This window comes from Cetorhinus maximus, chromosome 26 (assembly GCF_964194155.1).
Source record: "Cetorhinus maximus chromosome 26, sCetMax3.hap1.1, whole genome shotgun sequence".
Taxonomy (NCBI): domain Eukaryota; kingdom Metazoa; phylum Chordata; class Chondrichthyes; order Lamniformes; family Cetorhinidae; genus Cetorhinus; species Cetorhinus maximus.
In genome coordinates, this window is record NC_135904.1 from 12,526,969 (window position 1) to 12,543,699 (window position 16,731).

Sequence of the window (16,731 nt, forward strand, 5' to 3'; positions counted from 1 at the left end):
CCCTAGTGTAGACATTCTTGACCTCGGGAACAAAACAATCACCAAGATTGGGGGAGAAAAAAATACTTTGCGTTTTTTTTTGTACATTCCCCCTCCTTATCCTCAAACTGCTTTGATTCCATTTCAGTTTCCATTCTGGAACCAATGCGTCACTTTGTGCAGAAATTTTGAAAGATTGCTCATAAGTCCTTAAGACATTTGGAGGGAGAGTTCTCTAATGCTGCTGAGCAGCTGACAAACTCTGTTTCATAAAGGCACTGCCAGACTGTCGGACAGTATTTGCCATTCCATTGAAGATCTCTACAATGTTCACATTTTTGTCACTGCCTTACAACAAAACAATAATCTGCGTATCTTAAAATAAAGAGACTTGTCCTTGAATCCATGAAAACTATCATTGAGGTCAAATAAACATGTCCATCTGAACATTGGCTTAATTATTTTTCCTGAAAAGTCGAAGTCAATTTGTCAGTGCTCTTTTGAATTTTATTTCCACTTAACGGTCCTCATCTTCATCTTAATATCCTTCCATGGCCTTTCTCCCAAATTAAACGATTGGAAAGAAATGCTGAGAGGCTGTTCCTTGGCACATCCCCCCCCCCCCCCTCAACCACAGTCTCAGGATAAGGGGTCAGCCATTTTGGACTGAGGTGAGGAGAAATTTCTTAACCCAGAGGGTTGTGTACCAGCTTCCCCAGAGAGCTGTGGATGCTCATTCATTGAGTATATTCAAGAGTGAGATGGATTGGTTTTTGGACGCTAAAGGAATCAAGGGACATGGGGATAGGTCGGGAAAGTGGCGTTGAGGTGGAAGGTCAGTCATGATCTCACTGAATGATAGAACAGGCTTAAGGAGCTGAATGGCCTACTCTTGCTCCTATTTCTGAGGCTGCACTGCTAGCCTGGGCGATGTCAGTCTGGTTGGAAAGTGCTTCCTTTCAGCAATCCTGGCAGCAGTAACTGTGACTCACGTAAGATGCAGGTTAGCAATAACGGCAAAACCAGCTCCACTCACATTCTGGGTCAAGGTGTAACTGTTGGAGCTTCTTGGCCTTTCTTGTGCTGTGAATTTCCCTCTGCCGAGCATTCTGGATCACATTGGGGTGTAAGGGGGGTGGGGATGCCCTGGCTATGAGTGTCACCTTATTATTGTTAAAGGGACACCATTTTTCCTACATTGTGTTGGATCTTGGGTTGTTGGGGGAGGTGGTGGGTAGGTGTGGAGGGAGAGATTGAGGGCACACTGCCCCCATCGGACATGAGTATCTCGTGACTCCCTTCTCCGCTCACTGGGATTGTCTGAGCCCAAGCCCATAACCCTCTGCTTCAGAGGTGGCAACACTATCACCAAACCAGAAATCAACTGTCCAATTGGATCACAGTTGTACAGTTCAGTCAGAGACAGTTAGTATCCTCTGTATAATGAGCCTTTGCTTCTGAATGCGGTCTGATCTCTATGGTTACTACAGCAAGATGTTTACACTCAGATCTTGTTCATTTAATCTGTTTGGAAATCAGAATTAAACTATTCTTATGCCAGCAGAGCCTCTGCCAACAGGGAATGGGGCACAACAACACTGTTCCATCCAAAGAGTTCACTGGGACACACTAATGACAGATTTGTATTGTTGTTTATTCATTGGGTCTGAGCAATTATTTTAATTGACTCACACTCTGGAAGTGTAATTGGAAAATAAAGTTTATGTTTTTGGATAACGGCGAACGAGGGACACACAGAGCTGCTGTCCACCATTAGATTGGAAGTTGCTGAGACACAAAAACCATGGGCCCGAGTCCGATTCCTGCACAGTAGGCTAACGGTATGGAGAGAGTGCTGCATTGTCAGAGGTGCCATCTTTTGACTGAAATGTCATACTGTCTGATGTTAGTTGTACAAGTGAGTGTTGAAGGATCTTGGAATAGAATTTCCATGAAGCTCGCCTGATCTCCTGCCTTTAATGGGAGATGGGGAAAAACATCTGGAGAAATAAGATCATACGAAATAGGAGCAGGAGTAGGGCCATTCAGCCCCTCAAGCCTGCTCCGCCATTCGATAAGATCATAGCTGATCTGATTGTGGCCTCAACTCCAATTTCCTGCCCCATAACCCTTGACTCCCTTGTAGATCAAAAATCTGTCTAACTCAGCCTTGAATATATTCAATGACCCAGCCTCCACTGCTCGCTGGGGTAGAAAATTCCAAAGATTAATGATCCTAATGATGGGGGATCATCGGATCCCATCTCCGTGGAAATTATTGGCTCCCCTGACGTTATTCAAGGAAGAGGAGGGAAATCACAGAATCTCACAGTGCAGAAGAGGCCCTTCGGCCCATCGAGTCTGCACCGACACGTGAGAAACACCTGACCTACGTACCTAATCCCATTTACCAGCACTTGGCCCATAGTCTTGAACGTTATGACGTGCCAAGTGCTCATCCAGGTACTTTTTAAAGGATGTGAGGCAACCCGCCTCCACCACCCTCCCAGGCAGCGCATTCCAGACCGTCACCACCCTCTGGGTAAAAAAGTTTTTCCTCACATCCTCCCTAAACCTCCTGCTCCTCACTTTGAACTTATGTCCCCCCATGACTGACCCTTCAACTAAGGGGAACAGCTGCTCCCTAGCCACCCTGTCCATGCCCCTCATAATCTTGTACACCTCGATCAGGTCGCCCCTCAGTCTTCTCTGCTCCAACGAAAACAACCCAAGTCTATCCAAATCTCCTGCTCAACATTCCTCCCTCAACTAACTCCACTAAAAAAAGGTTAATTGGCCATTCTTCCTGTTGCAGTTTGTGGACTCTTGCAATGCACAAAATAGCTGTTGTTGCCTGGTTACATAACAACTGTACTTTGAATAGGGAGTGAGCCTCGCCTGTATTACTGGGGGTCAGTGCTGATTTCTTGTGGATTGAGAGCTATAGCCTGAGACTGCTGTTGGCCATTAAGCCATATTCACCATGATTCAAATTCTTGGTAATTTTGCCGGAGGTTCCTTCAGCCCTGAATCTTGGGCCTATTTGTTAAGTGCCTGCTAATCGCTGCAGTAACAGAGAGTCCAGACAGGTTTCACACACAGCTTGCGGGTGCCAGAATCCAATGGCATAAAAGCACCCTAAACCATTGAACTTTTCCCATGTTCTGGCACAGGTTTGTAGGATGCTAAAGTGCGCCTCAGACCCCTGTTCAACGTGCAAGGTGTTTGCTGTCACAGGACAGGGAAACTGGAGAGTAAATCCCAAACTCCGAAATAAACATTTTTCAAAGAATATATTTGCTGTTGATTTTATTCCCAGGTCTGTTGGTTTTCCATCTTGCTGGACTGAATTAAGTTTGAATCTATGAGATTGATCGTTGTGAAACTATCTTGCACAGAATATACAGCACGGAAACAGGCCATTCAGCCCAACTGGTTCATGCCAGCATTGATACTCCACACAAGCCATCCCTGTTCATCTCACCCTATCAGAATGTTCTCCTATCCCTTTCTCCCTCATGTTTATCTAGCTTCCCCTCAGATACAACTTCTGAGAACATCTGGAGTTATGAGTATAGTTTTGGTCTCCCCATTCAAGGAGGAATATTCTTGCACTGGAGGTAGTTCAGGGAAGGTTCACTCGGCTGATTCCTGGGTTGAAGGGTTTGTCTTACGAGGAAAGGTTGGGCAAGTTGGGCCGATCCTCATTGGAGTTTAGAAGAATGAGAGGTGACCTTATTGAAACATATACGATTCTGAGGGGGCTTGACAGGGTAATTTCTGAGAGGATGTTTTCTTCTCGTGGGGGAATCTAGAACCAGGGGACACAGTTTCAGAAGAGGGGATCTTCCAGGGGACACAGTTTCAGAAGAGGGGATCTCTCGTTTAAGATGGAGATGAGGAGGAATTTCTTCTCAGAAGGTCATGCATCTTTGGAATTCTCTTGTACGGAGAACAATGGAAGCTGGGTCATTGAATGTATTTGAGGTTGGGACAGACAGATTTTGGAACTGTAGGGGAGTTGAGGATTATGGGTTTGTGGGGGGTGATGGTGGGGGCAGCAGGGAAGTGGAGTTGAGGCCGAGGTCAGATCAGACAAGATCTTATTGAATGGCGTAGCAGGCTCGAAGGGCCAAATGGCCTATTCCTGCTCCTATTTCTTATTTTCTTAACATCGAAGGTTAAACTCACTTAATGACAGTCTATTCTGTAGCTTTTAAAATGCACAAGTCCTTTCATTTTAAACAGTCCATAAAATTATAGTGATAAATCTCAACGTATATTACAGGTCCACACTGAGTGAAACGATTATAATAAATTATTGAAATGATGCTTAAGCAAAAATGGACTCCAGGGAGTACAGCAGCTGAGGAGAAACAGCTTTGCTGCCAGCCTCAAGTGAAAGCTGAGTTTGTTAATCAACCTTCCTTTGCTCAAGAACAGCCTTCTCTGGGGCTGTAGATTACTGTGTTCAGGAGAACTAGCAACCAGTCAGATTTAAATATTGTAATGGAGACTGATTGAACATATTATGAACCGTGAAGGACTCCTCATTCCTGATACCAGACTGAACTATAACTCAAGTCATTGATCCTGTTATATTAACCTGAGAACCTGCTCTGCCATTCAGATAGATCACAGCTGATCTGTACCTCAGTCCCATTTCACCCATCTTTGCCCTGGAAATCCTTACCCAACAAAAATCTATCAATCTCAGTCTTAACATTTTAATTAACCCCAGCACCTAGAGCCTTTGGGACAGAGAATTCCACATTTAAAAGTTGTTTGAAGTCTTTCCTGATTTCACTCCTGAACAACCCAGCTCAAATTATCTGTCCCATTATTTTGGACTCTTCCCCCACCAGACGAAATGGTTCTTTTCTGTATCTCACTCGATGAATCTCTCAGCTCCTCCACATTAGCCATTCAGAAAATGTTCCCATTGTCTTTCTTGGTACAGAATATGTCTCGAGTTCAGCTTGTCCTCTGTAATGTCACCCCCCTCCCCCCACCACATAAAATGAATCTGCATATAAGCTTGACATCTCTTGTACTTTGGCATCTTTTATGTTTGTAATTATTTTTTGGATATTGTCTTTAGTATGAACTGGAAAACCAGTCAGAATCCCCGTGGGATGTTAGTGGAGTCTTCAACCATAATGAGGAAAGAATCAAAACAGGACATCAGAATTTCAGGGCTGGAATTTCGGTCTCCTCAGTTCCCCTGTGAAAATCATCGTGGCCTTTCTCCTGATTACGATCTAGAGACTCTTAATGGACGTGGACTGGACTGAACTTGGTTGCGATTTGCCCTCATTGTTGACTAGCTTCTCCCTCGCCTGTAATATAATGTCCAAGTTCTAAATACTTAACCAAAACTGAATTTGAACCAAGTTCTATGGACTAGCTGCAGGCAATTTAAGAGGCGGCACTGTTAACCTTCTGTCTGTTATAAAGCTACACTTCACTCTGATCCGGATCCTCGTATGTTGGATGTTGCTGCCCCTGTTTGGAATTCTCCGAAGCAAACTCATCAACAGAACGTATTCGAATCAAAGTCGGCAGAAAGAACATTAATTAAGTAAGGAATTATAGACAGTCGGAAGTAATGAAAGGATGATTAAAGCAACGTGTTCTGTATCCATGAGAGAGAAGTAGCCACAGTTTATGCACAGCTGTTGAGCCATTGAGATTCATTGAAAGTCTCCATCTCACTTCCAATTTTTTGGTATATTTAAACTACATATATAGGGATAGGTACACTTTGAAACACATCCCATATGCTTCAACTGTCATAATGAAGTAAGGACTTGCATTTAGATAATGTCTTTCACAGCCTCAGGATGTCCAATAGCATGCCACCGTTTGAAGTGCTTTGTGAAGTGTATTCACTATTGTAATGTAGGAAAAGTGGCAGCCAGTTTGCGCACAGCAAGATCCCACAAAAAAACAATGAGATGAATGACCAGATAATCTGTTTTTGCTGATGTTGGTTGAGGGAGGGCAGGACACTTGGGGGAGAACTCCCCTCCTCTTCTTTAAATCGTGTCATGGGATCCTTTAGGCAGATGGAGTGTTGATTTAGCGTCTTATTTCAAAGACAGCACCTCCGACAGTGTGGCAGTCCCTCAGTACTGCACTGGGAGTGTCAGTCTAGATTTTGTGCTCAAGTCTCTGGAGTGGACACACAACGTTCTGAAACAGAAAATTCTGGAAAAGCTTAGAAGGTCTAACAGCATCTGTGGAGAGAAAAAAAAGAGTTAAAGTTTCGAGTCCACATGACTCTTCTTCAGAGGAACGTTAACTCTTTTTCTTTCTCTCCACGGATGCTGTTAGACCTGCTGAGTTTTTCCAGAATTTTCTGTTTTTGTTTCAGGTTTCCAGCGTCTGAAGTATTTTGCTTTTAACATAATGTTCTGATTCTGAGATGAGTGTTCTACCTACTGAGAGCCACTACTGACATGGGCAGACATATCTGCAGCATTTTAAAACATGCAAAATTCATCAGGGACAGGCAGTGTCAGGTTCTACCACAGAGCAGTTAGCTTTGAATTGACCTCAGGAAGTTTATTTGTGACATTAAGACCTTAACGAGACTGGCATCAGAAACATAGGTTGTGCATCACAGAGTGTAAATTCCCTGTCATTCAAACAGTGCACACTCTGGAATACAATGAGCAACAAGAGATCACTGGTATTTTATGAGATGTCCTAGCTCAGTAAAATCAAAACCAAACTGAAGAGAGTTACAGATGGAGCTGGAGTGGCATTGATTAAAGAGTGCATGATAGTGTTTCGAACTCTAACTGCCCTGCCCAGTTAATCATTCATTTTGTTCCCATCTCCAATATTTTTATAAGTATTAAACAAAAATGTTCAAAGGTATTGGAAGAAACACACTTTGTTTTAATGTCCCTGTGATTTTTCTCTGGGTTAGCTGCAGCAGGATCCAAGAAATTGATTTTTTAATTCCTAGTGTGTGAGCTCTTACTGCTGAATAATATTTCCAGCAGCCTTAGGGACAGATAATATCAAAGATATCACAGCTGCTTTGTATAAAGAATTATGCTGCTTCCCATCAGGAATCCACGAAACGATGCTCTATCGATCCCGTTATTGAACTCCTCGTCCAACTTGCAAGTTAAGGACTAATGCTTTATCAAATTAAACTCTCTGGTTGTGTAAATACTTTCCCACAGCTGCAACCCATAGCTCCTCCTTTTCCATTTTTGATTTTGTTAAACACCAGCCTTCTTTGATTTATTTGTTAAACACTTTGTCCTCTGAAGGTTATACCTTGTGATGGGTCCAGGTGCCACCTAGAGTTTCCAACCCTGCATGAGTGCAGCTCTAACAACACACAAAAAACTCAACACCACCCAGGACAAAGTAACCCGCTTGAGTGGCAGCCCATCCACCACTTTGAACATTCACTTCCTCCACCACCGATGCACATCATACTGCAGCAACTTGCCAAGGCTCCCTTGACGACCATCTAGAAGGACAAGGGCAGCAGATAGATGGGAACATCTTCTCCAAGTCACTCACTATCCTGACTTGGAAATATATTGCCGTTCCTTCATTGTCACTGGGTCAAAATCCTGGAACAGCACTGTGGGTGTACCTACATCACGTGGGACTGCAGCGGTTCGAGAAGGCAGCTCACCACCATTTTCTCAAAGGCAACTAGGGATGGGCAATAATTGCTGGCCCAGCCAGCGAAGCCCACATCCCATGAAAGAATAAAGAAAAGTAGATTGACCTGGAGACTCCAGGAATCAAAAATTAATCTCCAAGACGCTGCTGTGAGCAAAACCTTGGGGAGAAAAAATAGAGGCATGTTAAAAATAATCATAATTAATTATAAAATATTGGAGAGAGAAAAAGACTATTTGACTGAGTGGGACGGCTGGAAGATATGTGATGGTACATCCAACTAGATTTAGGAATTATAGTATCACATTTCAATACCTTGTTTTAAGCTGCTATTTTTCATGGGTGAAATGGAACAGATAGTGCTGGTTATATAGGAAAGCAGTAATAGGAGGAAACCATTCAGCCCCTCGAGCCTTTACCACCATTCAATTCGATCATGATCTGATTTGTATCTTAAATCAATTTACTTGCCTTGATTCCTTATCCCCTAATACCCTAACCCGAAATGAGTGACCGGCAACACTCAGCCCAAAGGAACATTTCACATTGAACCCCGAAATCTGAAACAATTACCCTATCATGTCTCTCAGGAACATCTCAAAGTACTTAACATGCAAAGAATCTGAAATTAAGATTCTATAATTCTCTTATAATTCTCAATGATATGGAGAAAAAACTGGGGGGGCCTGCGACTAAATTGGAAGCTCTTTCAAAGAGCTGGCACAGGGACAGTTGCCAGAATGGCCTTGTTCTGTGATGTATGATTCAATGAAATGCCACGGCTGTTATTATGTAGGCAAATGCAGCAGTCATTTGTACACAGGAAGATCCTACAACAGCTACAAAAGGGCATATAATCTGTTTCTGATGGCGTTGGTTGAAAGAAAAATGTTAACCTGGACACTGGGAAAACTCTGGAATCTCTTCAGATCTTTAACATTCTCCATGATTACTGTATCAGCCCTCAGTTTAACTCCCCATCGGGAGAACATCACCCATGACAGTGCAGCACTCCCTCTGTGCTGTACCCAAGTCTCATCCTGGACACAAGACCCGGAGTGGGGCTTGAACTTGCAACCTTCTAGCTCAAAGGTGGGAGTGTTACAGGAGGAAATATACAGAAAGAGCCATCGACCGTGAACCATGAAGAGTGTTCGCCTGGGTATTCTGCAGGATTCTAGCAACAAAGAAAAGCTATTGGCTTTAATGTTATTTTTAAAAAAAATGCTGTTTTACCATTTGAGAAAAATGATAAATTGACGGGCAGTGTTGGAAAACACAAAAATTCCACAGTGGTACCTCAATGCAAATCTTTATTTGCCTCACATCTTAGACGGAAAGAACAGGGTAATGGGATGAGTTAAATTGTTATAGCAGAAAGCTGGCATGAACTTGCTGGACCAAATGGCTCCCTCCTGTGCTGTAACCATTCTCTGATTCTATTGCTCATCGACAACCTATTGCAACAGACCTGTTGACTAGGACCCGAGGGCACAGCCTCAGAGTAAAGGGAAGACCTTTTAGAACAGAGATGAGGAGAAACTTCTTTAGCCAGAGAGTGGCGAATCTATGGAATTCATTGCCACAGAAGGCTGTGGAGGCCAGGTCATTGAGTGTATTTAAGACCGAGATAGATAGGTTCTTGATTGGTAAGGGGATCAAAGGTTACGGGGAGAAGGTGGGAGAATGGGGTTGAGAAACTTATCAGCCATGATTGAATGGCGGAGCAGACTCGATGGGCCGAATGGCCTAATTTCTGCTCCTATGTCTTATGGTCTTATGGGTTAGTACAGTGCCTTCTTAGATCTCTATAACATCCCCTCTCCGCCCCGGTCCCAGCTCATCAACTGCTGAAATCCTCATCTCTGCCTTTGTTACCACTAGACTTGAATATTCCAGTGCTGTCCAGGCCAACCTCACATCATCCATCCTCCAAAACTTGAGCTCGTCCAAAACTCTGCTGCCTGTATCCTGAATGGCACCAAGACTCATTGACTCATCACTCCTGTTCTCGGTGACCTACACTGGCTCCTGGTCTAGCAGTGACTCACGTTTGAAATTCTCATCCTTGTTTTCAAACCCCTCTATGGTCTCTCCCCTCCCTATCTCTGTAATCTCTTTCAGTCCCACAACTGCCCGAGATCTCTGCGCTCCTCTAATTCTGGCCTCTCGAGCATCCCTGATTTAAGTCGCTCCACCATTGGCGGCCATGCCTTCAGCTGCCGAGGCCCCAATCTCTGGCATTCCCTTCCTAAACCTCTCTGTTTCTCTGACTCTCTTTTCACCTTTAAGATGCTCCTGAAAGCCCACCTCTTTGACCCAGCTTTTGGTCACCTGCCCCAATATCTCCTTATGTGGCTCGGTGTCAAATTTTGTCCAGTAATGCTCTTCTGAAGCGCCTTGGGATGTTTTGAACCATTAAGGGTGCTATATAAATGCTGGTTGTTGTGGCTGTGTGCAGATCCATAGAGAGTCACAGCAGATGATAAAATCTGAGCGTAAAGCTGAGGTACACACAATTCATTCACTGCACAGAAGTAATGTGAGCGTAGCATTTGAGCCAAAATGCACAGACCACACCATGTCTGCTGAGCTGCAGTGATACTAATTGATTTTAATGAGGTCTGTTCCAAGTGCGCAGGGGACATCAATAAGCCATTTGTTGCAGCGAGAGGCCACGCATCGCTTTCCACAAGTTCCATTTGGTTGATGTTCTTCGACGTGCTAACCTGTTGTACTCCTCAATCAACATTAAGGTTTGAAATACTTTTGCATTTGAGGAAGTTGCAGTATTTGGCTGCCCTTTCTGAAAGACCTTTCCTTTTTCTCATGCTCTGAGTTTGGATTATTGCTGGGGCTGAGAACTGAGACATTTGGGCTATGATGTTTGGCCTGGCAGTGTACACTTTCAGACAGTAATCAGCCTATTAAACACCCAGTATGTTCGTGTATATTTCCCACCAGAACCACCATTTTGGGAAAGGAAATTATATCCGTGTGAAGTGCCCATATCAAAAACTGATGTGAGGTCCTTCGTATATGTGAGGAAGCTGCTTTTAGAAAGTTGGGGACCCCTCCTGTGGGAATGGTTCATCCTGAGGTCCAGTACCATCAACCTCAGGGATTCCTGTGGCCCAACAGGAGGTCCTTAAAGGGACCACTGCAGCTACAATGTTAGTGTTTAGCATGGGAACAGCACCACCTGCAAGTTCCCCTCCAAACCACTCACCATCCTGACTTGGACGTATATCGCCGTTCCTTCACTGTCGCTGGGTCAAAATCCTGGAGCTCCCTCCCTAAAATCACTGTGGGTGTACTTACATCGCATAGACTGCAGCGGTTCAAGAAGGCAGCTCACCACCACCTTCTCAAGGACAACTAGGGATGGGCAATAAATGCTGGCCCAGCCAGCAACACCCAAATCCTGTAAATGAATAAAAAAATACTTAACTGAAGCTGTGGCTGGGAAGAGCAGGAATGCACCTCTTGTCCTCATATTCATGGGGTGAGATTGTCTCATACCTCACTTCCCCCTACCCTCATCCTCACGTCCTCACTCACTCCCACCCCCACCCATCCCTGGCATCTCTGCCCACCTGGGGGTGGGGATTTGTCATCAGGTGGCCTCAGCTGGGGACCTGTGGAAATGGTCAGGAAAGTTGGGAGCTGAGTGGGATTTGGAGTGGGGAAGGGGCAAGGATTTCTTGTGGGGGTCAGGTGGTTGGGGTGGGGGGCCGGGGAGTGGGGGGATGTGGGGAGGTGGGTGCAGGGGGTGGGGTTGGTTGCGCCAGCATGAGCATTTTCTGGAGCCAATAGGAAAGCTAAACTGAAATTTAAACCTTGCCTCCTCTGACCAAGGATCCCCCCCTCCCAGTAGCTCTGTCTTGGGAGGGTGGGGGTGAAGCAGTCACTCTCCCCGCACCCTCCCCCATCTGTCCAGGCCTCTGATGCAAATCCTGGTTGGTTCCTGATTGCACCGTCGTATATTTAAAGTAAGATCCCACTGCTTCAGGATTGCAGGTTAAAACCGGGGCACACGCAGACCAAAGGGGGGGGAAGTGACTGCCCCACCCCTTTATCCCCACCCTCCTCCCCCACCCCTTTATAGCTACCCCCTCCCCACCCCTTTATCGCCACCCCCTCCTCACCCCTTTATCGCCACCCCCCCACCCGTATCGCCACCCCCCTCCCCCACCCCTTTATTGCCAACTCCCACCCCTTTATCGCCACCCCCCCTCCCCCACCCCCATCCCTTCATCGCCATCCCCCCTCCCCACCCCTTTATCGCCATCTCCACCCCTTTATAGCCACCCCTCCCCCACCCCTTTATCGCCACCCCTCCCCCACCCCTTTATCGCCAACCCCCACCCCTTTATCGCCACCCCCTCCCCCACCCCTTTATCGCCACCCCCCCTCCCCCACCCCTTTATCGCCACCCCCCCTCCCCCACCCCTTTATCGCCACCCCCCTCCCCCACCCCTTTATCGCCACCCCCCCCCCCCCACCCCTTTATAGCCACCCGCCCCCCCCCCTGGTTATATGTGTGTTTCTGCTTTAAAACCCTCAAGCGCTGCGGATGTTTTATTTTGTGCTTCAAGCGAACGGGAGCTTTGGCTGAAGGTTATTTGTCTTCACCTGAAATGCTGCTGCCGTGTAGTCTGTGTGCCATAAATTGCAGGGACATGGTGAAAGTCAGCACAGCACTGACAGCTGATCCTTCACTCCAATGTGAGCTTGTCATTCCAGCTGTAGACAGCATCAAATCCAATTTACTGCCTGGGCCATTGACGAAAGAGCGAGTGGCCTGTCGAGGAAGGTGTGAAGCATAAACCTATTGGGGAAACATGTAGCATCATGATTCAAATCCTCCACATCAACATATTGATCATTTTAGGCATCTATTATATTAGAATTTGTTTATCTTCTGTATATTAGGAGATATTTCAACACCTGTTAATGAGCTTAAAGTGCCTCTTGGACAACTTCAGCATGTTCCAAAACACTTTACAACCAGCAAAGTACTTTTTGAAGTGTAGTCACTGTTGTAACACAGAAAATGCAGCAGCCAATTTGCACACACACATCCTGTACAAACAGTAATGTGACAATGACCAGATCATTTGTTTTAGTGACATTGGTTGAAGGATAAATATTCGCCCAGGACACCGGGGAGAACTCCCCTACTCTTTAGAGTAGTAACGTTTTATATTTTACCTTCACCTGATAGGGCAGACAGGGCCTCGGTTTAAACATCTCATATCAAAGACAGTGCAGCACTCCCTCAGTGCTGCACTGAGTGTCAGTCAGCCTGGATTTTGTGCTGCAGCCTCTGGAGTGAGACTCGAACCTATGACCTTCTGACTCAGAGGTGTGATTTCTTCCACTGACAACCAAGGACGTGGTATTCCAAAAACACCTGGACAGTCAGTTCATCATCTCCCCCCTTCTACTAACAAATGCACCAAAAGGTTAAAGTTGGTGCACACTTGCTGCGTGAAAACGAGTATTGAGACCACACGACCAATGGTAACGTCTATTAATAATTTTTTATAAACTAGTTAATGATGTAATTATCCACATCTGGATTCCTGATTCATGTCCTGAGGCTAAAATATTAAACAACACTGCATTAATCTATTAGCTGGTATGGGCTGATATCACTCTGCGTGATTTCACTGTCAGCAATCCAGAACCGTGAAGGTACATTTGAAAGTTGGGCAGAATTTTAACTGATAGACTTGAACCAATCACAAGGGAAGAACTCATGACTTGGGTTCAATCCATAACTACATCAAACTGAGCTCTTTGGCCAAGCTTTTGGTCACCTGGTCGAATATCTCCTTATGTGACTCAGGTGTTAAATTTTATTTGGTGATGTTCCTATGAAAGGCTCTGGGACATTTTACTGTAGACTCTATTTAAATACAATTCTTGTTGTATACCCAGGTTACCAAGATCTCTTCTTCTTTAAATATATTTGTAGCCATTCTTATTAGGGTCTGGCATCTTTCTCCAAATCAGTTAAAAAAAAATTTATTGATTCATGGGATGTGGGTGTCACTGGCTAGGCCAGCATATATTGCCCATCCCTAGTTGCCCTCGAGAAGATGTGGAGAGCTGCCTTCTTGAACCGCCCACAGTGCTGTTAGGGAGGGAGTTCCAGGATTTTGACCCAGGGACAGTGAAGGAACGGTGATACTTGTGGACACTCCCACCAACATTGTTACAATCAATGCAGTTTTGTACTTTATCGTTCTACCATTGGCGGCTATGCCTTTGGTTATAATGACCCTAAGCTCTGGAATTCTCTCCCTCCCTAAACCTCTCCCCCATTTCTCCTTTAACACACTCCTTAAACCTACCTCTTTGACCAAACTTTAGTCACCTGTCCCTAATGTCACTTTATGTGGCTAGGTGTCAAATTTTGTTTGATAATTCTCTTGTGAAGCAGCATGGGACATTTTGATTATATTAAAGGTGTTATAGAAGTACAAGTTATTGTTGTGTGAATCAGACTGTGTGATGCACAGATGGACAGCTTCAATCTATCAATCTTCACAACAAGGATTTTGAATCTCCCTCAGTTCAGGTGATTGATTGAGTTATGATAAGCTTGCAGTGTTTCATCTTCTGAAACCCAGGTTGATTCATTCTGAAAGTGTGACAGTGGAAATAGCCGCTGATAGCTATTAGGAGTTCACTGCTTCACCCAGCATCTCTGAGGTGTCGAGAGGGAACAAATGCTGGGTAAACCCTTGGGGCACTCTTGCTGTTGCTTCCCTTTGAGCTGGACCGTCTCTTATTGCCCTCAGTTTGTAGCCGCACGTGTGTCGGAGCGCATTCTGCAGATGACCATGGACCTGGGATTGAAGCGACAGAACGAATGTTTGTCAGCAGCCCTGCAGCACAGTTTACTTGTGCAGAAAAGCTAAGACAACTGAAGCAGCAAATCTTGGCAGTTTGAGCCGAATCGCCCTTAACATTTATCAAATCCGGATCTGGAATTTTTGTTGATTTGTTTGCCTTCCTCCTGCTTTGGTTGCCAGTCAGACCTCATTAGTGGCAGCGCTGATGATTTGGCACCTCCAACTTCTCATTCTGTGGCCTTCTTGACCAAGGATACATGACGTCAATTACGCACAATGCTTTGTTTTACATTTCAGGGATTGTGTGGTCATTATGTTGAACGTGTTATTCATGTTGACGGTAATGAGACCCTCAAGATATTCGGTAACCGAGGTTCAAACAGAGCAGCCTATTCCTTCGGAACCCGGTCACTCCCATCCTGTCATCTCCATGATTTTCCCACTTTCTGTTTTCAGACGTGTTTTCCCCCATAGAATCTCTCACTGATTGATTACGTTGGTTAAAGTAGCATATTGAACAGTGACGTTATTGGGTGTTTGATACCTTCTCTCTAGCTCCCCCACCAAGTAGATCTTGGTGTGAAAATAATAATGGAATTTTGAAGAGATTACAATTGCCCCAAGTTCAAAAATGAAGCCTGTGCACTAGTAAATTCAATGTGAACTAACCTCAAATTGAACTTGTTCTTGTTTTAACAGCGGGATGCGAAAGGCCACTATCTAATAGATCTCCTTTGCCATCACATGAACCTGCTAGAAAAGGACTACTTTGGAATCAGGTTTGTGGATCCTGAGAAACAGCGGGTAGGTTCTGGGAGTTGCTGTTGGACAGTAATGTATTACCAGACTGTAACTGGGGACTTGGCTTTTCTCCACAGGAACTCTTCCCCTGTTATACACCAGTAAAACAATTTGCTGAAGAATTACCACGTCGAGCGGTGCTGTTATCAGCAGTGATTCTTCACTTTGTGTCTCCTAGCCAGAACAATGGTTTCATTGTACTCTTCCATAAGAACAGAAGGAGGCCTTTCAGCCCCTCGTGACGGTTCTGCCATTCGTGGATGAGCTGTACTATCAATCACAGTTTTGAAATTTTCAAATGATTCCCCGGGCAGAGAGAGTTCCAGATTTCAACTACCCTTTTTATGAAAAAACCCTTCCTGACATCAGTCCTGAAAGGCCTAGCCTTAACTTTAAGGTTATGGCCTCTTGTTCTGGACTCTCTCCACCAGAAGAAATAATTTCTCTTTCTACCTATCAGCTCTTTATAATCATCTTAAACACCTCAATTAAATGACCTCCACTGTTAATGAGTAATGAAAAATAAGAGTGGAAGAGGCGATAGTCTATGGAGAAGCCAGCCCATGCATGGAGAGGCAGCCTGTTCCCTCTTTCGTGCACAGGCACTAGTGTTAATGCTTCTGAAATTAACTGTGTGCAAAGCTGAAGAACAGGCTGTGTCTTCAACAGGAATAATCGTGTTATTGGGCCAAAATTTGCTGGAGTGAGGAATCTCATGCTGTGCTCCCTTAGCTAGACTTGCTTGTATCACAGTATCTTTACAGTGCAGAAGGAGGCCATTCGGCTCCCTGAAAGAGCATGTTTAGGTTTTATAAACTGCTTTTGCCACAAAGCTGCAGGATTGTGAGCTGAAAAGAGCAAGGAAAAGGTAGCCCAGGATCTGGGATCTTAAATCTCAAACAACTGCTTGTTGTTCACCAAGAATTGAGAAATAAACAGGAAGGACTGAGAAGGAAATCGAGTGAATTAGAATCAAATTGGCTGCAGAAAGATAAATAAAGAGAGGGGAAAAAAAGATTGGATCAATAGAGGGGAAAAAGAGACAGAATGGAAAAGTAAGAAAAAAATTGACATTTTTAAAATCTCTAAAATAGTCCACAACCTGAAGGAAGGAATCTCCACACTTACAATAGTTCACTTTCTGGGCAAGAGAGGTTGATTGGTAATCATTAACAATTATTGCGTTGTTAAAAGGGACTGACGCGGTTATTTTCTAGACTTAACTTTCTGTGGCAGGTTTCGCAGGCAATTAATTTGAAAACGCTGCAGCTTCATGAAACACGTGGGGAAGGAAAGTGCAAAGCTAATGGAGCAATGCAAATTATCCAGCAACCTGGGGCGTTTCACATGTTATCTCTTTCTCGCCACAAGTTGCTTCAGGCGTAGTTACTTCTTCCAGTAAACTCTGGTCCGTTATGTGTAATGAAGA

General features: G+C 44.7%; 1 protein-coding gene across 4 annotated transcripts in view; it reads left to right on the forward strand.

Moving 5' to 3' along the window:
• Window positions 1–16,731, forward strand: part of frmd5a (FERM domain containing 5a) — a 215,921-nt gene that overhangs the window by 120,289 nt on the left and 78,901 nt on the right. For 2 of the 4 annotated variants that reach the window (XM_078530135.1, XM_078530133.1), the window contains exon 2: window positions 15,201–15,280. Coding sequence is in view for 2 of the 4 variants with exons in the window: in XM_078530132.1 (XP_078386258.1) it covers window positions 15,201–15,305 (105 nt within the window). In the remaining 2 variants the exon portion in view is untranslated. Of the gene's footprint in view, window positions 1–15,200; window positions 15,306–16,731 lie in introns of all 4 variants that reach the window. The other 2 variants (XM_078530132.1, XM_078530131.1) reach the window with 1 other exon arrangement.